Source organism: Balaenoptera acutorostrata, chromosome 11 (assembly GCF_949987535.1).
Source record: "Balaenoptera acutorostrata chromosome 11, mBalAcu1.1, whole genome shotgun sequence".
NCBI lineage: Eukaryota > Metazoa > Chordata > Mammalia > Artiodactyla > Balaenopteridae > Balaenoptera > Balaenoptera acutorostrata.
In genome coordinates this window covers 10343888-10368675 of record NC_080074.1, presented here as the reverse complement: position 1 = coordinate 10368675, position 24788 = coordinate 10343888, and the positions used below count along the sequence as shown (strand labels likewise).

Sequence of the window (24788 nt, the reverse complement as noted above, 5' to 3'; positions counted from 1 at the left end):
TCCACAACAAGAGAAGCCACCACAATGACAAGCCCACGTACTGCAAGGAAGAGTAGCCCCCGCTCGCAGCAACGAAGACCCAACAGAGACAAAAATAAATAAAATAAATAAATTTTAAAAAATAAAGCATAAATAGAGACACAGATGTAGAGAACAAATGTATGGATACCAAGGGGAAAGGGGTGGGGTGGGGTGGGATGAATTGGGAGATTAGGATTGACATATATACACTATTGATACTATGTATAAAATAGATAACTAATGAGAACCTACTGTATAGCACAGGAAACTCTACTCAGTGCTCTGTGGTGACCTAAATGGGAAGGAAATCCAAAAAACAGGGGATATATGTATACGTATGGCTGATTCACTTTGCTGTACAGTAGAAACTAACACAACACTGTAAAGCGACTATACTCCAATAAAAATTTTTAAAAACTAGATTAAAAACAAGAAAAAAAGAGTAACAGTAGTACTAAATAGTATGTTAACATTAATTAATATTAATTTCCTCACAACACACATCCGTTCACCAACACCTATCGTTGTGCCTGCAGGCACCCGAAATGACTGCTGATGAAATCCCAGGTTCTCTGTTCATTCCAGACAGAACTAAAAACACGGCTGCTAGAGATGGAGACCAGGAGTCTCTGCCAGTGGCTACAGCAGCAGCAGCCGTGGGGTTAGCTATTTTTCCCCTGGAGCTTTCCTGTAAGAGATAACCCAGAGGGCTTTGGGAAACAGCCCCACCCAGCAGAGTGGAGGTGCTCAGCCACCTGCCAACAGGACAGGGTCTCCCTGGGTGCAGGTTGCCCACAGGGGTTGTAGCAGGAGAAAAATAAAGGCACCAAACTCCACACACTTCTCCCAGGGTGGGGAGGCGGTCTTATCTGAAAATCACTTTCAGGGCGGCAGATGTAGTAACTTCCAGAGGTCTCATTCCACCCACTTCGTTGAGGTGAGGGCTGGAGACAGCCATCCTGGGACCACCCGTGGCCTGAAGGTACAGGGTCCTCAGATCGTGGCTCCCGAACAAGGATACTGAAGTCTTCAGGGGGATCACAGAACAAACAGACTGCAGGTTGGAAAACAAGACACACACACACACACACACACACACACACACACACACACACGCGCGCGCGCGCGCCTTCTCTATCCATCTTCAGGTGACGGTGAAGACCAGCTCTCCCTCCAAGACAGAAACCAGGCCCTCCTCTTGGGGGCGGGGTGGATTTCAAGGTTTTCTAACCTGGGACCTCATCCGAGCCCTGTGGCAGCCGGGAGGTGGGCAGAGGAGAGGATGAATAACGCCACCCGAGGGCAAGTGACCCGCCCAAGGTCATCACCAGGTTCTCTGACTCTGTGCAGTGCTCCGCCTGCTGCTCACACCATGGCGCCATCCAGCAGGAAGGGTGGAGACCTCGTCTTTCCTACAGACCTTGAAATACAGCACCAAGGGGCTCTGTTCTAGAACTTCTCTGATTCTTTCATATCTACGGTTAACTTTCATGTCACGGGTAAACGCCTGCAACTCGGTGTTATGTGAACAATGAGCTAATGCAGGATCATGCCTAGAAGGAAAATATGCCCACTCTTCAACCGTGATTATTTCTTGGTTATTAGAAATTTGGGGTGATTTTTATTCTTATCCTCCAATCTTTTCTGGGTTCCAAATCTACTGTAATCAACAAGGACTATTTTCAAAAGCAGAGAACCCCATTGTTTTTCACAGGCTGACACACTGCAAACCTTCCATGAAATACTCATTTTGTTGTGTGTGACTTTTTAAAAACATGGTAGAACTGGAAGTGATGCAGGTTACGAACAAAAGTTTTCTGGGTGGGATCTTCCCTCTCTGGTTTCCGCCCCAGAGGAGAAGGAAAAGGAGGTGACTGTGGGGCTTCCTGCCTCTCAGCCCAGGCCTGAGACCTCCAGACCATTGGACGGAGCCTGTCCTTGAACACATCCAAGGCTGTTTAATGTACCTGTCAGCTCCTGATATAAGCTCAGTTCTAATAAACAATCCTGTTCTGACCTATCACTTCTCAAGAATAATTCCAGCTTTATCCTGTGTGGCAATGATACTAACCCATCCGACTGTTGGTTTGTTAGTCAAAGCGATTTCAGCACCTACTCTGTGCAAGGCATCGTGCCAGACACTGAGCCGCCATTAACCCAGGACTGGAAAAACCACCAACCAGACAGAGGCCCCATGTCATCCTCCTAAGTTCTGCCCAAGCATAGGGTTTCAGATGCACTAAAACAGCAGCAAACAGGAATGTGAACAAACGCAGCCTAATTCCAGCGCCGCCCCTCCGAGGACTTTGACAAAGCAGGGGCCTAGCATGAGTCCCTGATGAGAACACTGGCAGCTTAGCTGCACTGCATTAAGGTACCTGCACCACATGCCACTCGGCAGAGGTAGACAAAATGGGTAGGGAACATGAGACAACCCGAAACTTGGGGACCATCCAAATCTTCTCTCCAGGGCCCCTCACACTTTATTTCCCCCCCTTCCTGTCCTCTTTGAGGCCAAGAAGATCACATTCAATTAACATTTACTGAGGGCCTACTACGTGCTGGGCCCCAATGCCAAACAATTTTGCAGACAAAGAACTCAGACCTTTGCTTTGCACATGCTGTTCCCTCTGCCTGGAACCTGCTTCCTTATACATGGTGACAGCGTAAATGTTACCTGGTCAGAGAAGTGCCTGCCCAGGCGGGAATGCCTCAATGTTCCCTCAGAGCACCCATGACAACTGGAATGGCTCTCCCCAGCTGGACGCAGCTCCCTGCACTGGCACGCAGGCGTGCAACACCTCTTTCTTGAATAAATTAAACAGCCTGTAAGGTAACAGTAAAAGCCAGTGTTTACTGAGCACGTACCATGTACAGCCAAATGCTGTGCTGAGCTCCGTGCAGACATCAGAGCGTTACAGCCATATGATGGCTGCACTGTTATTACTCCTCTTTTACAAATGAAGGAAATTGCATCATCTCCCGCTATTCTTAAAGAATGGGAATCAGAACCTGGTAAGCAACTTGTCCAAGGCCACAGAGCTAATAAGAGAGCCGCAGCTCCCAATTCTTTCTCCAGAAGGCTCAGCTTACCTCCCTCTCTCCCCGGTGCCCAAAGGGGTGCTTCTTTCTCCTGTGCTCCCAGTGACCATTTTTGTCCCCTTCCTGAATTCTCAGCCTCCTCTCCCCAGGCACCCAATTCAGAAGTTTTCCCCGATTCCTCCCCTCACGTCCTACACCCATGGGCTCCCAGAGTCAAAGTGGACCCCCATCAGCTGTGCTTCAGCAGACATCCTGTGCGAAGACCCCTAGTCTTTCAGCCCTGTAGGGAGGGACAAACTGGGGCGCTCAGCTGGCCGCTCAACACCCAGCAAAGCAGGCGGGGAGGGCAGGCATCCCCTCAGTGAACCCACACATGAGATCTGGCAGTTAAGCCTGGCTCTCCGCGCCCCACTTTCCACTATGTCCCCACCCCCCTTTGCCTGTATTTATAGCACTGATGAGCATGGGGGCCTGGAGGATGGAAGATGGGGGAAAGGAGCCGCCCACCCGGTCCAGATCCACAGTGTGAGAGGTCAGCGAGGACCTGCCAGACCCGGGAGAGCCAGGAAGAACCCGGTTCCAGTTCAGGGAGCCACCCCACCGCCAGCCACGGAGGCCAGCGTAGAGCCACCATTACAGCAGTGAGCTCCAGAGGCCTGTCCTGAGTCACACAGGGCTGTCAGGACCAGAAGCTGCTGGAAGAATAGAAGCGAAAGGCAGCAGGGACCAAAAAGGATGCCAGTGACCCGAGGGAAAGCAAAGGAGGGAAAGGCCCAGTTTCCTTGGAGTTACCTGCAGGAATGAAGGAAGAAGGAGACACGGGCATACTGTCCTGGAACACGCGGCTGAGGCTGTCGCTTCCTTTTTGAAAACTTCAGGGCTCCCTGTTGACCACACTGGGGTCAAGCTCAAACTCCTTAGTGGGGCCTTCAAAGGTCTTCACGCCTTGGGCCCACCGTAGCCATGTCTGGGTGAGGTATTTCAGGCCTCCGCACCTCTGCCCAGGGGGGCTTCCTCTGCCTAGAATGCCCTCTCCCTCCACAGGCAGAGCACTCCCCGTCCGTCCTTCAAGGTGCAGGAGGTTTCGACGATGCCGGGCACACCCCAGGGTTAGTGGGGGAAGAGCGTGGGCTCCAAGGTCAGCTCCACCGCCCAGCGCGGCTTTACCCTCCTAGGCTGCCTCCTCTGCAAAACGTGAAGGTAACTGTTCCCACCTCACTGTGGTGGGAGGATGAAACTCAGTCGTTCATGAAAGCACTTTGAACTGTGCCTGGCACACAGTAAGTGCTTAATAAACGAGCTGTTGTTCCTATTGTCCTCCGGCCCCACTGGGGCCCTCTGTTTCCACCACAAGCAGAGCACTCTGTCGCATATCTGTTACACGGTGGACAGCCTCAGCCAACCACAGCCTCTTAAAAGACACAACCCACGACTCAGCACGGTGCTGGGCACACAGTAGGTCTTCAGCAAGTGCTCACTGCCTGTGAAGGTCCGGTGGTAGACCCTCCCACCAGAGTTCTCCCAAGGCCCGGCAGCTGGCCTTCCACAACTCACACGCCAAATCCCCAGTCTCAAGGCCCAGCAGAGTGAGAAGGGTATTCACAGTTACTTGGTTTCAAAACAATAAAGGACCGTACTCTGCCTTCCCACTCCAGGGAATTCACAGGGAGAAATGAGCACAGGAGGGACTGGAAATAGCATGGAGCCCCTCTTGGGGAAGAGAGCTCGGCCGGCCCGCCAGAAACCAGGAGCAAAACCTCAAAGGCAGAGGAGGAGAAAACAGCCTCCAGACCGAAGCCCGAGCTCCACGGAACTCGGCCAACACCAGTGAACTAGGACAAGATCACTTGCACCCATTCTGCCCTGAAGCTCTTCTTCCCACCCACTTGGAGGCCTTTAGAAGGGGTTCCTGGTGTAACCCACTACCACATGGGAGCAACTTAAAGCACATCCAGAATCCCAAAGGCTGCACAAAGGAGCCAGGTTGCCTGTGGCCAATTCTTGGGGGGAATTGATGGTTACTTCTCCACGCACACTGGCTATAGGGGTCTTGTGTCTGGACTGGGGTCACTGTCTATGTCCATCTCCCCAGCAGACTGGAAGCCCTTAGAGGCCGGGCACCAGGTCCCATTCATCTTTAGACCCCTGTGCCCCTAGCATAGTGCCTGGCATGTAGTAGATGCTCATAAGTTACAAGGCAGCAACACCTGGCAGCAAGAGAGGTCCTGGTTCATGGACGACTCCATCCAGGCCTGCCACATACATGGACAAGGAGTCATGCGCTCCCTCTGGGTCTCAGTTTCCTCATTTGTAAAGAGGAATAACAAACAGTTCTGTACACGCACAGCCTCCGAGAGAATTAACTGGGGAAATATACGTGGAAAGCACCAAAGCATCAGAGGAATGCTAGCCATCCTTCCAGTTTCAGCTCAGCTCCCCTCGCCCCCTCCACGCCATGTTGGATCCTTTTCTGCTGGCCACGTTCCCCCTCCCCCAGCTCTGAACCCACTCTGCATTCCCTCTATTGTTTTATATTTTTCACATCATTGTGACTACTTGATTCTAAGTCTGATTCCCCAACCGACCTGAGAGGTCCTGGATCCCAGGGGCATCATGTGTTTCTGTTCAAAGCCTGACAAAATGGGCACACAGACCTGACCGCTGGGGCCTTCCCACCCCACGGTCCCAGCTCTGATACACACGGCACCCTCCGGCAAGAGGTCCCGATGTGCAGAGCCTAGGGGGCCCACCAAGCACGCTGACAAGGAAGGGAGATAGGAAGGGACGCTGCACACATAACCTGTGCAAGAGTCACACCTCTGAGACCTGCGCCGCCTCTGCAGGTGCGTGAGCTTGTTTGCCTGGCCGCCTCCACAGCACAAGGGCCTCCAGGGCACAGATTGCTGCTTCTTTCCTTACATAAAGCACCCGGCAGTCAGATAAATAATACATGACGTTCTCCTCACACGCAGGTATCAGACGTGCAAACACCTGCTTTGCCCCACAGTGCCCTGGGTGTGGGTGTGTGCGTGTGTGTGGGTGTGTAATGTCTGGCCTTGCACAACCCCAGAGGGGATACGGGTTGGGAACAGATACGCCCACCTCTCAACCCCATCTCCTTGCCTTGGCCTGGAGTCAACTAGCACTAGACCCAAGCAGTGTGCCCGGAGAGGAAATGTCTGGGATGGATGCACACACCCTAAGCCAGTCTCTGTGGTCCTTTTCCAAGCACATATCCTTGGAGCCCCGGGTTCCTGCCGGTGCCCCTCCAAACTGCTGACCTGTATGCAACGCGTGTACACCTTCATGCACGCATCCCCAGAGGCCTCGCCAGGCTAGCCACCAGCCCAGATCACAGCTACCCGCACAGGGCAAGGCTGACTCCCCCACTCACTCGGCTGTACCAGGCACCAGCACACCCACCGGACGCACACCATCCCACTTGCAAAGGGCCTGTCCATCCGCTTCCCCTCTCTCCCGGCCACCCCCACGGGCAGGTCCGATTACACTCCAGGCGCGGGCCCCGCCACGCTGGCGAGGAGGGGGCAGCGCACACCCACGGGCAGCCCGCGACCTCGCAAGGCGGGGACAGAGCGCAGGGCGAGACGGGCGGGGCCGCAGACGCCCCCTCCCTCCCCGCCAGGCCGGCCACCTTCGTCCGCTCCCCGCCCGGGGACCCGCGGCCAATGCGACCCGCGGGGCGCCCCCCGAGCGGGCCTCTCCAGACGGGACAGCCCCGCCGCCCCCGGAAGCCCTCGGCCGCCCCCCTCGGGGCCTCCAGCGCAGGGCCGGTGGGTAGGGTACCTCAGGAGCCCATGGCGGCGCGTGTGCGGGCAACGCGCGGCAGCCGGACTGTGAGAGAGAGGCAGGCTGACGGCACCGCAGCCCTACTATCTCGCCGCCGCCGGCTCTTCCCGGGCCCAGCGGAGTGCCGCCGCGGCGCGCCTGCGCACCGAGCGCGCCGCCGGGGAGGGCGGGGCGGCGAAAGCGAGGCTGAGATCACCCTCCCGGCCTTAAAGGAGCCGCCGTCCCAAACCCCCGGTGGTGGGAGCAATCCCGGCTTTCCAGCCGATCGTAAACCAGTCAGGAGTCGCCTCCCCAGCCTCCATCCCACCCCCAACCCTACCCACCAGTGAACTTCTTGGGGTGCAGGGACAGAGTCTTGGGCTCCAAGCTCTCGCTGGCTGTATGGAGCTTCACCTCTTTTCCTCCATTTGGGCCTGTTTGAAGATGAAACAATGTCTAACGGCTATTTGTCGAGTGAAGGATGCATGTGGAATTGTGAAATGAATGTATACTGAGGTGCTGTGTGCAGTAACGCGAAATGAAATTGCAAAACAGAGAAAGAGGTTTTTCTTCCCACTCCACCTAGCAGCGCTTCCTTCCTGCCCCACCTCGCTCTAGGTGGCCTAACTAGCAAAATTCTTCAGATTTCATTCAAACCGTCTAGCCCATTTCTGTTTGCCAGGTTCACACCCAACTCAGTTTAACTAAAAAACATAAAATCCAATCAAGTTCTGGCTTTGATGTGTTCAAGATCCCCATATGTATTTCTATCCCCAGCCCAGGCTCCTCCCCTGAACTGTGTACTCACCCCCTCACACCTGAGGTTCCAATAGGATCTCAAAGTCAACATGCCCACAACAGAACCATTTCCTCTCAAACGCAGAGACCTGCACTCTCACAGCCTCCCCACAAGAACGGTTAGCAGCTCCATCCTTCCAGCCCCTAGCCCAGAACTCCTGGAATCATCCTTGAATCCCTCCTCTCACCCCTTTACACACTGGAGCAGGAAATTATGTTGGCTGTACCTGCAAAATATGTCTAGACTCTGACCTCTTCCACCCCATCTCCACTGCCACCACCCCATCCACTTTCTGTCCAGGATTATTGCAATATTCTTGTTATGGACTGAATGTTTTTATCCCCCCAAAATTCATATGCTGAAATCCTACCCCCAATGTGATGGCATTAGGAGCTGGGGCCTTGGGAGGTGATTAGGTCATATGGGTGGAGCCTTCATGAATGGTATTAATGCCCTTAAAAAAGAGACCCCAGAGAACTTTCTAGCCTTCTTTCTGCCACGTGAGAATACAGTAAGAAGTTAGCAGTCTATAACCCAGAAGAGGGCCCTCACCAGAACCTATCACACTAGCAGGCACCCTGATCTCGGACTTCCAGCCTCCAGAACTATGAGAAATAAATGTCTGTTGTTGATAAGCCACCCAATCTATGGTAATTTGTTATAGCAGCCCAAGCTGATCAGGGTTATTGCAACATTTTCCTAACCTGTTTCCCTGTTTCCAGACCTGCCCCGTGTCCCAGTCTACTTCATTGCAGGAGCCAGAGGGATTCTTTTAAAACCTAAGTCAGAACACGGCACTTCTTTGCCCGAAGCGTGCCATTGGCTGTGCATTTCACTCTGAATAAAAGCCTAAGTCCTTACAAATCCCTGCAGAGCTTTGCTTCATCTAACATTCCATCCACCCAGCGGTGTCTGACCTCATCTCCTCCTCTTGCTTGCCTCCACACTGACCCCTTGCTGTTCCTAGAACAAATGAAGCACGCTTGGCCTCAAATCCTTGGCACTGGCTGTTCCCTCTGCTGGGATTGCTGTTCCCTCAAACACTTGAATGCTCCCCCTTTCACTTTCTTCAAGGGTTTGCTCACGTGTTCCCCACTCAGTAAGGCCTGCCCTAACCACTCTAGTAAACTTGCCAAACCCCTTACATGCAGTCCCGATTCCCCCTTTCCACACTCTAGTTTTTCCCACATCGCTTAATTTCTATCATGACATAGTTTGCCTGTTTTACTGTTTGTCTTCCACCAGTAAAAGGTAAGCGCTACAAGGACAAAGATTTTTGTCCTTTTTGTTTCCTGATATAATCCCAGTACTTAGTACAAGGGTTGGTATAGAGAACATGCTTAAAAACTTTCTGTAGCATGAAGAGTCCTCTAGGAAAAGTCCTTCCCAGCCCCCAGGTAGGAAGTTGCTCAGGGCTTTCCAGCACACAAACAAGGCTTATCATCAATTGCATCATCATCATCATTTGTTCATGACTTCCCGGCTCTCCCTCCCTACACATGAAAACTCCCCCAGGGCAAAGTCCTTGTCTTAATTTTCACCATATCTTATGCTTAGCATAGAAACCGGACATGATTTGACAGCCAGAGTGGCAGGCCAAACCACACCCTAATTCAAGTTGTTAGCCCCTGTTCATTAAGGGCACTCTGGGTCTCAATTTACAGAGGCCCCAGGCTGACAAGGGCAGGGGCAGGTGGTGGGTATTTTTAGGCTTGGGTTGCCAGAAAGGGGCTCAAAGACAGAAAGTCACCTGGCCTGAGTGACATGGCAGGTCAGCAGCAGGTGGCACTGTGAGCCCTAGTTTGTCGCTACCTGCCTTTCCTCATCCTCTCCCCAGGCTGTCTAATTTAGAAGTAAAAATTTACTCCCTCTGTCACCACCCCACTCCATGCAAATGCCCATTCACCCTGGCTCGAAGATGCCACTCACATCGGCCCCTCTCCCTTCCATGCCTGGGGCCACTGTCCTGGTTCAGGTCCCCTTACTTCTGGACAATTCCCCAACCCACTAGTTACCTTTACCCCTGCTCACTGGCTACTGAAGGAGCCTTTCTCCACCTCCAGCAACCAACTAATCTTCCTTCAAAGGCCAAATCCGATGTCATCTTTTGGTTCTTTCTTGATTCCCACCTCCCTCACTCTCCCCTCCTCCATTCCGGTCTAATTAGCTTCTCCCCAACAAAAAAAGTCGCAAATAAACTGAAATTCATCAAAGAATAGTTAAGTAAATTATGGTAGATCCATACAATGGTATATTGTGTAGATACTAAAACAGCCACTTTACACATTTCAAATAATAAGGGGAAATGATTAGGAATAATACTGACTGGAAAAGGTAGTAATAAATTTGCATGATAGCCTGATCTGAAGTGTTTAAAAAAAATTTTTTTTTTAGGCTTAGAAGAAACATTGGAAGGAAATATAACAAAATGTTAACAGTGGGTTCTCCTAAGTGGCAGAATTATGAATATTGGTTACCTTCTCTCTCTCTCCCTTATTTAATTTTTGTTTCTCTGTATTTTCCAAAATGTTTGCAAAAATCATGCAATCTCTTCAAAATAAGAAAAAGGGTTATTTAAAGAAATGGTCTGGGGCTTCCCTGGTGGCGCAGTGGTTGAGAATCTGCCTGCCAATGCAGGGGACACGGGTTCGAGCCCTGGTCTGGGAAGATCCCACATGCTGCAGAGCAGCTGGGCCCGTGAGCCACAATTACTGAGCTTGCGCATGTGGAGCCTGTGCTCCGCAACAAGAGAGGCCGCGATAGTGAGAGGCCCGCGCACCGCGATGAAGAGTGGCCCCCGCTTGCCACAACTAGAGAAAGCCCTCGCACAGAAACGAAGACCCAACACAGCCATAAATAAATAAATAAATAAATAAAAATTTAAAAAAAAAAAAAAAAAAAAAAAAAAAAAAGAATATGCCCGCCAATGCAGGGGACACAGATTCAATCCCTGGTCCGGGAAGAACCCACATGCTGTGGAGCAACTGAGTCCGTATGCCACAACTACTGAGCCTGCGCGTCTAGAGTCTGTGCTCCGCAACAAGAGAAGCCACCACACCGCAAGGAAGAGTAGCCCCGGCTTACCGCAACTAGAGAAAGCCCGTGCGCAGCAACGAAGCCCCAACACAGCCAAAAATAAATTTCTAAAAAAAAAAGAAGAAGAAGAAGAAGAAATGGTGTGTTGTTCCCTTCTGTTTTCTTCTCTCTCTGCATCATAATTCATCTGCATGCATCTGTCTCCTCCACCAGACTAAGGGCCTCTCAAGGGTAATAGGGATCAGGTTGGATTATCTCTGCATCCAAAATCCACTCCTAGCATCTGTAGGGGAGTGCAGAGGAAAGAGCCAGGGCCTCAGCGGTGCTGGTGAAACCGTGCACCTCAGATTCGGACTTGAACCCACGTGGCTGGGACTCGAACCCGGCCAAAACCCAGTCTTCCAACTGAGATAACACACCTGGTTTCTCGACTTTATGAAGCTCAGGTTCTTGATGTCTCATCGCAGAAAGAGTTCAGTGAGGGACAAAGTGATGGGTAAGAAGTGGATTTATTTAGGGAGAAACACACTCCCCAGGGTGTGGGCCATCTCAGAATATGAGAAAGGCACCAGGGTATGGGGTTGTCAATTTTTATAGGGGTGGGTAATTTCGTAGGCTAATGATTGGGAGGAGTATTCCAGCTACTTTAGGAAGGGGCAGGGATTTCCAGGAATTGGGCCACCATCCACCTTTGATCCTTATGGCCTGTCTTGGAACTGTCATGGTGTCTGTGGGTGTGTCATTTAGCTTGCTGATGTGAGCGTATACTGAGGCTCAAGGTCTAGTGGAAGTCGACTTGTCTGCCATAGTGAACCCATTTGGTTCTAATTAGTTTATGTCATGTCCTCAGGCTATGTCATTCTTTCAAAGGTTGTGCCCTGACCCCTTCCCTCCAGTTTCACTGGTGCTAGCTAATGAGTGGCCCAGAGCCCAGAGCACTCTGAATCCATTTACCTGCAGTCTCTGCGTCTCCCACGTTTCCCCAAGGATGCTGTGGCAGCCCTGGCCAGGTGCCCTGGAGAGGCAGTGTGGTGTGGAGGGCAGAGCACAGGGCCAGCTCCATTTACTTCCTAGCAGTATGATCTTAGGCATGCGGCTTTGCCTCTCTGAGGCTCCGTTTCCCCATCAATATGTATGAAAATGTCGACACGGTATTTTGCACACAGCTGACAATCATGCTGCAGTCTATAGCATGGAGCTGCTGAAGGCCCAGCTAACTTTTTACCTGAATCAGACCCTTTTGGTTGCAACGGACTAAAACCCAATTCAAACTAAGTTAAACAAAGGAAGGGAATTTAAGGGCTCACTTAATTAGGAAGTGCCAGGCAGAGCTGGATTTGAGGCCTCACACACCGTCATTAGGACACGATTTCTCTCATTCTATTGGGTGTGCGTGTGTGTGTGTGTGTGTGTGTGTGTGTGTGTCTCCGCCTCATTCCCAGGTGGTCTTTACCCCGCAAAGGCGCACAGAATATGTCTTTCCTAAGAATTCCGAAAGTTCTGTTCCATACTTGCCTCGGATTGGCCCATCTTGGGTCACTTTCCCATCTCTGAGCCAATCACTGTAGCCAGGAGCTGCAGTGCTCCAATTGGCCAGGCCTAGGTCAATGGCTCCGCCCCTGGAGCCAGTGGGAGGAGTCAGTTCCTACTGAACCAAAAGCACTGAGAGGGAGGGTGGGCCCCTTAAGGAAAATGGGATGCCGTGACCAAAAGAACCAAGAAAGAGTGCTGGGGAGGAAAAAACCTCAGATGTTCAGCAGCTCAGGGAGTTTAAGTGGCTCTCCCAGGTTACCCAGAAAGGAAGATCAGGGACAGGGCAGAAGTGTAACCTCAACCAGAGCAGAGATGGAGGGAACTACGAGAGCCATGTGGATAGGGTGGCTTTTTGGAGGCCTTTAGCTTGTACGGTGACCAGACTGCCTGGTTCAGATCCGACTCCACCACTGACAGTCTGTGAGACTTTGGGCAAATCACTAAGCTTCTCTGAGCCTCTGTTTCTTCATCTGTAAAATGGGGTTAATAACCATACCATCATTTCAGGGCTGATGTGAAGATGAAATAACACAAGTAAGGCTGTTAGCACAGGGCCTGGCATGCTATAAGTACTCAGGAAGTGCTGGGGGGGGGGGGTTGTTTTGTTTTTTGGCCTCACCGCGTGGCATGTGGGACCTTAGTTCTCTGACCAGGGATCGAACCCATGCCCCCTGCAATGGAATTGTGGAGTCTTAACCACTAGACTATCAAGGAAGTCCTGGAAGTGCTGTTTTTAATATATATAAACAGTAAGAAGGCCTTTTCTGAAATTCCTGTTTGCAACTGAAAACATAAACAGGCCCAACTGAGACAATTTTGATGAACTTGCCTCAAACTCTGCCGTCAGTGAGTCTATCCCCAGCAGCCACCTTGTGCCTGGTGTCCGGGTCTTGCTGCTGCTCTTCCCATCACCTGGAACACATTTCTTCTCACACCCTTTCCTTTCCCTAGTTAATTCCTGCCCCTCCCTCAGGTCCCTGATAAAACGCTGGTTCCCCCGGGTATGTCATTAAGTGGAAAAAAGAAAATATCATACAGAACAGTAAGTATTAGATGTATCATTTATGGAAATATATGTGTGTATGTCTATTTGTGTGTGTGTGTGTGTGTGTGTGTATGATTTAAAATGCATAGTAGGGGGGACTTCCCTGGTGGTCCAGTGGTTAAGACTCCATGCTCCCAATGCAGGTGGCCTGCGTTCGATCCCTGGTCAGGGAACTAGATCCCGCAAGCCGCAACTAAGACCCAGTGCAGCCAAATAAATAAATAAATAAGGACTTCCCTGGTGGCACAGTGGTTAAGACTCCACCTGCCAATGCAGGGGACACGGGTTCGATCCCTGGTCCAGGAGGATCCCACATGCCGCGGAGCAGCTAAGCCCATGTGCCACAACTACTGAGCCTGCACACTAGAGCCTGTGAGCCACAGCTACTGATGCCTGCGCGCCTAGAGCCCGTGCTCCGCAACAAGAGAAGCCACCGCAATGAGAAGCACACGCACCACAACAGAGTCCCCTGCTCACTGCAACTAGAGAAAGCCCGCGTGCAGCAACAAAGACCCAACGCAGCCAAAAATTTAAAAAAAATTTAATTAAAATAAAAATAAATAAATACATATTTTTAAAAATAATAAATAAAATGCATAGTAGGGAATTCCCTGGCAGTCCAGTGGTTTGGACTCTGTACTTTCACTGTGAGGGTGTGGGTTCAATCCCTCGTTGGGGAACTAAGATCCCACAAGCTGTGCAGTGTGGCCAAAAATTTTTAAAAATTAAAAAAAAAAAATGCATAGTAATTTTCTGGAATTCATGAGAATGCACCCTCACATGAACAGAGGGCAAACAAAGACCAGGTCTTAGTCATCTTTGCTCAGAACCTGACACGCAGGGTCATCATCTTCATCACAACTACTTTTCTTTGAGCAGTTGCTATGTGGCAGGCAATGTACAGCAGCAGTGATGGCCATTTGGCAGATGAGGAAACTGAGGCACAGACCTTGGCATCATTACTTGGCCAAGGTCACACCTGAGCAACCCGGCACACAGGGAGCCCTCGCGGATGCTTGTTAAATGAACCCGGAACCCACACTAGCCCCCACAGGGAACTAGGAAAATCAGCCAGTGAGAGAAAATGCTTCTGACTTCACAAAGCCTTTCCTCTTAGGGTGGTGATCTTCAGGGCATCAATGGCCATCAGCAAGCAGACAAGGCCATTCCTGGGGGACACCATCTAGGTCGTGTGTATGTGTGTGTGTGAATCAGGGATGTGGCTGGGGATGATTTACAGGTTGCTGTGAAAAGACCCTGAGTTGGAGACACAGAGAGAAGGAACTTCCTCTTTCTCCCTGTCAGTCACACACACACAAACGTACACACCTGTACCTCCAACAGAGGTGAGGTGAGTCCCACTTCAAATTCACCTAGCCAAAACAAGCAAAAGAAAACAGGCCAAAGAGAAGGATTTACTGCCAGTTTCCTTGGAATCACTAGGAACTTGTTTCAGATTCTCTACAAAATCCCAGGTTGCAGCCAACTATCCTGAGCGCTGTCATCAGGAAAGGGAGGTCCTCCCACAGGTCAGGGACATGCAGGAGCTGGGGAAGCTCGGTCCAGGGTTTCCTGAGAAAGCCTTTAATAAGAGGGAGGATAGGAGAGGAGGAACAAGAGGCCTGGTGTCCCAGTCTCAGAGCTGCAGTGACTTGGAGGGCATGACTTCAGAGGGGCTGCACCTTAACCATAGGTGCTTTGAAAATGTTGGGATGAAAGGCTTTGGGAGGCATAATTACCTGAGATGTTATTCTCCCAGGGGCCTGCAGGAGCCCAAGTTACTATCTGCAGAGATCTGTTGTACAGGTCCCCAGTGGGGCCTTCTTAAACGGGCAGTACCCCAGGACTCGGCCCTCTGCTCCCCTCGCCCTGGCTGCTGGCTGGACTGCTCTCCCATCCCATCAGTGTCTCCTGCATGGCTAGCGCAGCCTCAGTGAAGCCAGGCCCCAGATGTGCAGCTTCCTGAACCTCAATAGGCTACAGGACATGGCCTCACATGGGACAGTTGGGAGGACAGGGAGATGCTGTTGGTGCCTCAAGGCTAGGGTGAAAGGAAGGATGGCAGGGAGCAGGCCAGAGGAAGAGGAGGAAGGTGGCTCTGTGTCACCATGGCAACATTTATCCTGCTCGCCAGACCTCTTCTCCCTCACCAACTCACGTGCAGCCAGGAAAGCAGGCCCCAGAGAAGTGTGGCTTGAGCGAGAGTAGATGTTTGGTGATTGGGCAGCTTGAGGTTGGAGCTTGGAATGGGTTTACTCCTTGGAAGGATTAGATGGGTTCCTGCGGGAACCTGTGTTGCAGGCTCTGGGAAAGAGGATGTGACATGGGGGCTCAGCATTTTAGCTATAACTATTCCTGTATCTGTTTCTGAAATAGAGTGTGGATGGGGGAGGGGGAGGTAAGGGAAGGAGACAGAACACAGGAGTGGAAGGCTCTCCCCTTTGCTAAAGCTACGCTGGAGTGATCCCGTCCCCCCACTGGAGCTGACAGCAGGGGTCTGTCCCATCCACTCCTCCATGGGAGGCCCTGGCTTGTGGGGGGAGAGGGAAGGCATCAAAAGGTAGGTAGGAAAGGAGAGGGGATGCCACCACCTAGGAGGCAGCAGCCTCGGGGCGCGGATGGCTCGTGTTTTATGGGGGGTGGGGGTGGGGGTGGGGGGGTGGGGGGGAGTGAATGAACCAAGTTCAGAGGAAGCCTAGTCCCTCCTTTTGTCCCAGACCCAGTTCTCCCGGTGTCTCCTCCCCTCCTTCCTCCTCCAAACCTTCTGCCATCCAGTCGTCAATCCCCCTCCTCAAGGGTTCTTTGGCCTCCAAACACGAGCAGACCTCTTGGATTCTCAAAACCACCTCCTTCCACGCCTCACCCTCAGCTGCCTCTTCCCCCCACTTCCCACCCACCCCAGTCGAAAGGTCACCTGTTGATTTTTAGAAGAGTGGTCACCTGTGTGTCTGTGAGGGGGAATACTGCACGGGAAGGGGCATGGGCGAACTTGCTGGGGTATTGACAATCGCCCACATCTGCATCAGGTGGTGATTACACGAGTATACAGAAACAGGTAAAAAGCTATGGATCCGTGTAAACTTAAGATGTGTGCGCTTTTCATACATGAATTATACTTCAATTTAAAAAAAAGAAAAAGAAAAAGAACTAGGGGAAAATGATCAGTAGGAAGCTTGTTTTTTTGCCAGCCTCCCTTTCCTCTGCCCGGTGGCTTTGAGCCCGCTGACCACACCCTCCTCCTCCTTGCCCCGCCCCCAGCCCTGCTCCTCCCTCCCTGGCCGCGCCCCCTTAGTTTCGAGCTGAGAATGCACGTCCCCCATCGGTGTTCTAGTTTTCTATCAGTGGTCCTGCTGTGCTCCCAGGCTCCCAGGCAGGTAACCTCAGAGCCTCCAACTCCCTCGCTCAGCTGGCTAAGAACACCGCGTTCTGAAACGGTTCCGTCATCCTTGCCTTCTGCATGCCTCCTGCCTGGATTGTGACCATAGCTCCCTAACAACTCTCCCTGTCCCCTTTCTCCATCCTCCAATCTCCCTATCCACTGTTCCCAGATTCATATTCCTCAAGTTCACATCCATGGTGTCCTCTTCTCTAATCAGCGGTCCCCCACAGTGCAGGTGCTGGCGGATGGAAATCAGGCCATTGGGATCTGGCCTCTGCCTCTTCCAGCCTTGGCTGCTGTAGATCTTCTTCCCCCTCTGAGCTTGGAAACTCTGTATCAAGCTGGTCCTTTGCACATGCTGTTTCCTTGGTTGGTAATGACGGTCTCCACCTCACCACCTTCCCCAAACCCGGCCGCCACCACCCAGTAAACTCACATTTCAAGGCTCAGGTCAAGTATCTTTTAAAAAAAAAAAAAATTTTTTTTTATTTGGTTGTGCCACGTCTTAGTTGCAGCAGGCGGACTCCTTAGTTGTGGCAGGCAGGCTCCTTAGTTGCGGCTCACCGGCTCCTTAGTTGTGGCATGCGAACTCTTAGTTGCGGCATGCATGCAGGATCTAGTTCCCTGACCAGGGATCAAACCCAGGCCCCCTGCATTGGGAGCGCAAAGTCCTATCCACTGGGCTACCAGGGAAGTTCCCAGGTCAAGCATCTTTGAAACACCTTCCTGATGACATCAGACACATTCCTCCCTCTTTTGTCCCTAGTTCACACTGGGTATCTCACACTGGATTTTGGATTGGGATGAACCACTTGCTAACCTGAGTCTTCCCCCTAACTTTGGCCCCTCGAAGCCAAAGTCACAGCTTGTGTTTGAAATGTGTAGTTACCATTACTGAGCACTTAAGAGGTGCCTGACTGTAGTGAAGGTTAAGAGGATGGGGCACTGCGCCTCAGTGTCCTCATCCATAAAACAGGCATCATAACACACCAACCTCATAGGATTGTTATGAGCAGAGGGTGTGAACAGGGCCTGGCACAAGGAGCCTCCTCAGCCCTTACGTGCATCTGTGGTTTTATTTAATCCTGTAACCTCTGAAGTAGGTATTGCCACCTCCACTTCACAGAGAAAACTGAGACCCAGACAGTGCCCAAGATCACAGAGAGATGGAGTCAGCCCTCTGGATTCCAACCCTGTGCTCTCCACCCCTCCTCACCCCTGCACTCCACTCCACCTCAGCCCAGCACCTGGCATCCACAAGCCCAGTCAATGTTTGTTGCATGAATAAAAATGATTCACCAAGTGGCATGTTTGCCCCCTCCAGTCTGGGCAAAATTTCTGGGCAATTGTTGGGTATACTTGATAAAAATAGTTTGCATGGTTGACGCATCCTGGTCACTCCTCTGGCCTCGGCTTAAATATCACTTCCTCAGAGGCTGTCAGTCACCACCCCCTCTCTTATACATTAGCTCCCTGAATAAGAAACGCAGGAAGGAGAAACCAGAAACCAGTGAGGATCGTGGGTAGGAACACAGTGGAGGGGGCAGGGATGGGAGTGATTCTAATTGTTACTTGACTTTTATATAGCTTGACGTTCACATATGTAATACCTCCAAAAAAACAGAATAAACCAAGAGGGGAGGGACACACTAACTCATCATTTATAATTTTTTTTTTTTGTGGCTGCGTTGGGTCTTTCTAGTTGCGGCACCTGGGCTTTCTCTAGTTGTGGCGAACAGGGGCTACTCTTCGTTGCGGTGCGTGGGCTTCTCATCGCGGTGGCTTCTCTTGTTGCAGAGCATGGGCTCTAGGCACATGGGCTCAGTAGTTGTGGCGCACAGGCTTAGCTGCTCCACGGCATGTGGGATCTTCCCAGACCAGGGCTCAAACCCGCGTCCCCTGCATTGGCAGGTGGGTTCTTAACAACTGCGCCACCAGGGAAGCCCACTCATTATTTTTTTTCTTTTTAATTAAATTTATTTATTTATTTTATTTTTGGCTGCGTTGGGTCTTTGTTGCTGTGTGCAGACTTTCTTTAGTTGCGGCGAGCGGGGCTACTCTTCATTGCGGCACGCGGACTTCTCATTGCAGTGGCTCCTCTTGTTGCGGAGCATGGGCTCTAGGCACGTAGGCTTCAGTAGTTGCAGCACGCAGGCTCAGTAGTTGTGGTGCACGGGCTTAGCTGTTCCACGGCACGTGGGATCTTCCTGGATCAGGGCTCAAACCCGTGTCCCCTGCCTTGGCAGGCGGATTCTTAACCACTGTGCCACCAGGGAAGCCCCACCCACTCATTATTTAAATTAATAAAATAACTGCACAGAGCACAGAGAAAAGAGTAGTTTCAAGTTACTTCTGGGCACTATACTCTGACAGTATTTCCTTAGATACACTCTAAGGGGGAAAAAAAAAACCTGTAAAAAACTTTTTACTCCATAGGTATACTTTTTTTGTTGTTTTTTCTTTTTGGCCACAAGGCTTGTGGGATCTTAGTTCCCTGACCAGGAACTGAACCTGGGCCCTCGGCAGTGAGAGCTTGGAGTCCTAACCACTGGACAGCCAGGGTTGTCTGTCAACAGATACCCTATTCCCATCCATAGGTATACTTTTAGTAGTAACATTAAAATTGTAATTTTGAAACTTATTGTAATTTGTACTTTCAAAATTGTAATTTTGAAATTGTTAATGAAAATACCTATTCCCATCCATAGGTATACTTTTAGTAGTAACATTAAAATTGTAATTTTGAAACTTACGTATATTATAGGATACAGCAAATAAGCACATTAGTATTAACAGGAGCTAAGATTTTCACTGCAAAAGATATATAAATTAAAAATTTTTTTTAAAAGAAGATTAACTCCTTGTATTTCCCCTTAGGGCCCACAGTTGGTAACATCACACTGTTTGATGTCAGATGGGAGGGGCTGGGAATCACCAACTATACTGTCACTCTGCTCCAAGGCAGGTCTCCCTGTGGGTCACTGCCTACAATGCAGGGCCCTCTGGCATCTCCTGGTGGTTAAGAATAAGGACCCACCTTTGCCTCAGCCTCACACGGAGGGCCAGAAGGAGACCCTTTACCAGGCCTGAGCCAGGCTGTGGGGTCATAGGGTCTTCGAATGCCAGCACTGGAAGGGACCTGAATTATGAGGGTTTTGAGTGATGCCCAGGACTTACAAGCGGTCTCTCAGAGCCCTCCACCCCCTCCCCAGGCTGAGCTCTTGCCTGTGAGTGGAGATCGTGGCAACAGCGGCTTTTGGGTTAACGAATGAGAAGTATGAAAGTAACGTGTGCTGGATAAACATGGACTGCTAGACAAATTCTTGTATAAGCTGGCCAGACAAAGGCAGCCAAGGCTGAGGGCTGTTCCTTTATCAAAGCTTGGCTGAAGGAACTGCCCAGGCTCATCTGTGGCACAGGTGCCATTGGACCCAGGAGAGCTGTGGTCTTGGGCAAGTTATTTTACCTTCACACTGTTTCTTCATCTGAAGGCAGGGAGATTAACACCTAACTCAGAATTAATGGCTAAGATAACTCAGAATTGTGGATAAGATAACGTGAAGAGCGTTTTGAACTTTCCTATTCAGTGTGGTCCTGGGCTGTGGGCATCACCTGGAACTTGTTCGGATGCAGACTCTCAGGCCCGACTCCAGCCCTCCTGAGTCAGAAGCTGCATTTTAACGAGGTCCCCAGGTGGTTTGTGTGTGGTCTTTGAAGCACAGGGTTAAAACAGTCCCAGGGAGGTACCAAGTACTCTCCGAGTGTTCTCAGCCATCCCTGGCTCCCAGGTCTGCTGGAGAGAAGCCCCCAGAGCAAAGAGGTGGGTGGACCAAGGGCTGCCCATGTCACTTTATCCTTTTCTACTTTATTACTTCAAATTAACAACCACAATAAAGCTCAAAAAAGTCCAATATTTACACAGGAAAAAAGTACAAAATTCCCCCCAAAGTTCTTCAGTATTTTTTTTCAGTTTTTTAAATTACAAAGTAATAAAAAGCTTTGCTCTTTAATTAAAAAAAAAGAAAAAGAAAAAAAAGGGGAAACAGAGGTAAATAAATTAGGAAATACACACACGGAAAAAAACAAACAAAAATAAAGTAAAAACGAGTGTTAACTAGGCAGGATGGATAAATCCAGTGCCCAGGCCTGACCCCAGGTGAGTGTCAGGACCAGGGAATTAATTTATAACCCAGGAGCCAGATGCCTTCTGGAAGTAGTCTCCACGGATTCTGCCCTAAGACCAGAAAAGGGGGACCACAGGCTGATGACAGTCTCAGGGGTCGGTGGTGTCAAAGACCCTCTGTGCCCTTCTTGAGGGGCATGGAGGTCACTGCCCACCCCCATGTCCTTGTCAGGGGGATGAGAACACAAAGTTGGCCTGGCAGGTGGGCGGGACACCTGCTGTCCTGGGAGATACAGGTCAGATACATACACACACGTCCACAAGGACTCCTGGCCCCCCTGCCTCACCACCCCCTCCTCAAGGTCTCTGTGGACAGGCAAAGAAGGGACCCAAACACTGAGGGGGGGCACTGGCAAAAGCCCAACACAGAAAGTCGGCGGCCGTCATCTCAGGGGGGTGGGGCTGCACACGTCTCCCGTGGTCCCAAGGCTCATGGACACGCAGTGGGACCTGCCTCTGACCAACCAATCCATTCCCCCAGCTCCTCAGGCCACCTCCTGAGGGCCCGTGAGGACCTGCTGCAACTCCAGTGCAGAAGTGTCCCCCTCCCAGCCATGTCAGGCGGCGGCCATGGCGTCCGCCAAGTGTAACCTGATGTCTGGGAGCGTTTGGCAGCCTGAAGGCTGTGGGCAGCGGGAAGTGTGAAGGGACGAGGATCCTCTATGCCGAGGGCATCCCATCTTCTTGCCATTGGCAAAAAAAGAAAAAAAAAAAAGAAAAGAAAAAAAAAAGAATCGAAATAGAATCCATCGTTGGTTTTGTGCTGGGTTTTTTTTCTCTTTTTGTTCGAGTGGTTTTTTTTTCCCCATCTTTTTGTTGTTTTTTTAAAAGAAAATACAGTGAAGACACTAGAAAGGGGGAGAGAGAAGACAGATCAGGTGCACATCTGCCTCTGGCTACCCGTCTGCCAGCGGCCTTCAGCTCCTGTCTTCCTGCCCCCGAGGCTTTGAGCTGGTCCCTCTCTGGGGCACACAGTAGGTGCTCCATTTTCACAGAAAAGACACAGAACCTCTCTCCCTCTTTTAGGTGAGCAGCCACCCCCCAGCCACACATCTGTCTCACCCTGCCACGGATGGACTGGTTCCTGGGCCTGAGGTCTGACGAAGGTAAACCCCGATTTATGCCCCAGAGCTACCTGTGGAATACATTTCCACAAAGCAGATCGTACTCAGGATGTTCTGGTGTGAGGTCAAGCCTGTGAAATGTAAGCTGCTGCCAGCCATGTACATATTCCCCAGGGAGCTCCGACATCCCCCTGCATACCGCCAAAGGAGCCCCAAGCGGGTTCCCAAGCGGGGCCCGAGTGCAGAGCTGCGACACCCCACCTCAAGGCCTCAGGCAGCCACAAGTTCCATGGAGGCTCACATTAGCCAGAGGGCCTCTCCTGGGCTTGTGGAGGCCACCAAGGGCCTTCTTTGACAGCAGATAAACTCCTAAGTACAGGGCCCTGTCTTAACATGCTCTGCATGAATGAAGCGTTTAACAGCCCAGAGGCTGAGACAAGGCTAAAGCCCTGGGGAAGATCGGGGTGTGGGGCCCCGGGCTCAGTCCCTACTGCCAACCTTCCAGAATAGTTAAGGCAAAGCGGGGACGGAGGACTGCCCCAGGCAAGAGGGAGTTTTCCAGCAGAAGTTAGCTGGCGTGGGCCGGGCCCGCTCAGAGCACACACACCGGGCTCCTCCAGGGGGCCCTGGGTGTTTCCAGACCCGACGGGGCTACGTCTGCAGCAGACATCGGCTCACCTAAGCAAATACTGGTCCGATGGTGGTTCCTCCTCACTTCCCGAGGTGGTCAAATGGCACGCTTGTCTTTGGGAGGGGAGGCAGAAAGGTGGGAGGGGTGAGCTGCTGGCCCCGGCACTTCGGCAAGTCTCTCCCCACCGTGGAGCCCCACCCCCAACCCAAGCCCCTCAAGCCAAGGGCAGGGGTCCGTGACCTCAAGGAGCCAGCATGTCTCTGTTTTGTAAGACAAGAACCCTGCCCCCAGCGGCAAAACAGCTGCTCAAGGCCACACGTGAACGGAGCCGCTGGACTCCCAGCTCGTGGCCTGTCCTGCTGAGACTCCTCCAACATAGGCAGGAGGCCCAGAGCAGGTCTCCTGCCCACCTCTGCCTGACCCCTTCCCTGGGCAGCCCCGGATTCTCCCTTCCCAACTTTCCTAGCCCAAACATGGCCCCTAAGTGGGGCCAGCCGACAGGGTCCACCCATCCCTCCAGCCTGTGCTGACCGGGACGGCGGGGGCTCGCTGATGGCAGGGACCACGAGCCCCTCCTCTGTGAGCGCCCCGCCGTCCACGCAGGCTGGGCCCCTGGCAGAGGGCTGGGTTCCAGCTCTATCGCCTGCTGGGGCGGTTACTTCTCCTGGCTCGGCTGTGAGGCACAGAAGGGCTGGAGTGAGGGCAGCTCACCTGTGAGGCTGAAATCCGGGAGACCTCTTGCCGCCCAGTGAGGTCGGAGGACGAGACGTTGGCGGGTGCGCCCCTGTGTAGCCTCATGCTCACCTTCCTCTCTCTGTCGACCCGGGAGATGGCTCTGGGGGAAGTATTGCCTGGAGGGCAAAGCGGGGGCAAGCTGCCCTCAGCACCTGGGGCCCTGGCCGCCCCGCGCCCACCTCGGGCCCCGCGCGCTGCCCAAGGTGTCCGCTCACCAGCTTGCTGGATGCGGGAGGCAGGGGTGGAAGCTACAGGCTCGGCTGCACTGCGGAGCCGACTGGCGGTGGCCCCAGTGGGCGGGCCAGGGGGCAGGGCCCGGGTCGCGGACCCCCGGAGCTGCCCCATCCTCTCCTCACGCTCGTGCTCTCGCCGCTCCCGGTCCACGTCCTCGGGGTTCCGGGCTGCACCCTGTGGGTGTGAGATGAGACCTGGTCAGCCCTGCGAGGTCAGCGTGCTCCGGGATCTGGCACTCCCTCGGGGTCAGAGCAGGGGGAGGCAGGCCAGGTGGGCGTCTTGGGGAAGTGGCATCTCAGAAACCCTCTGGTCCAACCTCCTCCCCACAAAGCAGGAAGCCCAAGAGACCTGGAAATGACCCGTGATCACACCGCACAGAGAAACAAAGCCACACAACTGCCCGGAAGGAGGAAGCTGGACCCGAGGGGCCGAGGGAGGTCGCATGCCCCAGGACAACCAAGGGTACTCTGTGGCCCTCCCAACCTGGGTCCCCTCCGTGTACAGAGGGCCCCCAGCTCCTCAAGGTTTCCAAATACAGCAGGGCAAGTGTTCAGAGGCCCAGAGAGAGAGTTACAAGGCTAGCTGAAGGCGGGGCCAGGACTCAAACCAGGCTTCCCAGTGCCTAGCCAGGGAATCTTTTCAAAGGGCTGTTCTTCCCCTGCCCCTGGACCTGGCAATGGCTTCTGGCAGGTGCTGTGGGGACCACAACCAAGAGGCCCGGGGGACCCACACAGATGCTGCCTGCCTCGGGAAGGGAGCTGGAGAAGGAATGGGCTAGATGCCCCATGGAAGAAAAAGAGGCCCAGCAGGCAGGCTGTGGCAGAAGGGGTGCGTGAGGCCCTGGGGGCTCTGCCTTCCAGCCACTGCCACCCCCAGTGCAGGAAGAAAGGAGGAAGGCCCAGAGAGGAGTGCGGCATGGGAGCGGCGCCTGGCCGCGTTACCTAGTTGGTCCTGGGGTCGTCCACAGGGAAGGGCGGGGGCTGGCATGAGGGGGGCCGCATCTGTGAAGGAGAGAGCTGCAGGCTGAGTTGGGGGCCTGCTAATGGGCCACGGGGTGCGGGTTCCTGCAACTCCCTCTCTCCCAGAGAACTGGCGGAGAAGGCCCTGCTGTCCTTGGGAGATGGGGTGGGGGTGGCCCTTGACTTTAAGCAATTCCGGGAGATAGCGGCTGGGGATCAGAATGATCCCTGAATCCTACTGAAGAACCAAGGCCCAGAGAGGCCTCAGGACCCTCCTGGGGCCACACAGCTCAGAGCAGAGCTGGGGTGTGAACCCAGGCTTCTGCCACCCAGTCCCGCTC

At 52.4% G+C, this 24788-nt stretch overlaps 2 protein-coding genes across 13 annotated transcripts in view; both read right to left on the bottom strand.

Annotated features, from left to right (window-relative positions):
* Positions 1–7004, bottom strand: part of TMEM184B (transmembrane protein 184B) — a 50006-nt gene extending 43002 nt beyond the window's left edge. For 4 of the 5 annotated variants that reach the window (XM_057556867.1, XM_057556866.1, XM_057556869.1 and 1 more), the window contains exon 1: positions 6868–7004. The gene's annotated coding sequence lies outside the window, so the exon portion shown is untranslated. Of the gene's footprint in view, positions 1–2698; positions 2848–3855; positions 5268–6867 lie in introns of those variants that run through there. The other variant, XM_057556868.1, reaches the window with a different exon arrangement.
* A 13482-nt stretch (positions 7005–20486) lies between these two features.
* CSNK1E (casein kinase 1 epsilon) overlaps positions 20487–24788 on the bottom strand; it is a 31245-nt gene continuing 26943 nt past the window's right edge. For 6 of the 8 annotated variants that reach the window (XM_057556224.1, XM_057556219.1, XM_057556222.1 and 3 more), the window contains 4 exons: positions 23470–23662; positions 23231–23370; positions 22567–22632; positions 20487–21672 (listed from right to left, as the gene is read on the bottom strand). In XM_057556224.1, the coding sequence (XP_057412207.1) occupies positions 22600–22632; positions 23231–23370; positions 23470–23662 (366 nt within the window). In that variant the 3' untranslated portion in view covers positions 20487–21672; positions 22567–22599. The remainder of the gene's footprint in view (positions 21673–22566; positions 22633–23230; positions 23371–23469; positions 23663–24788) is intronic. The other 2 variants (XM_057556225.1, XM_057556226.1) reach the window with 2 other exon arrangements.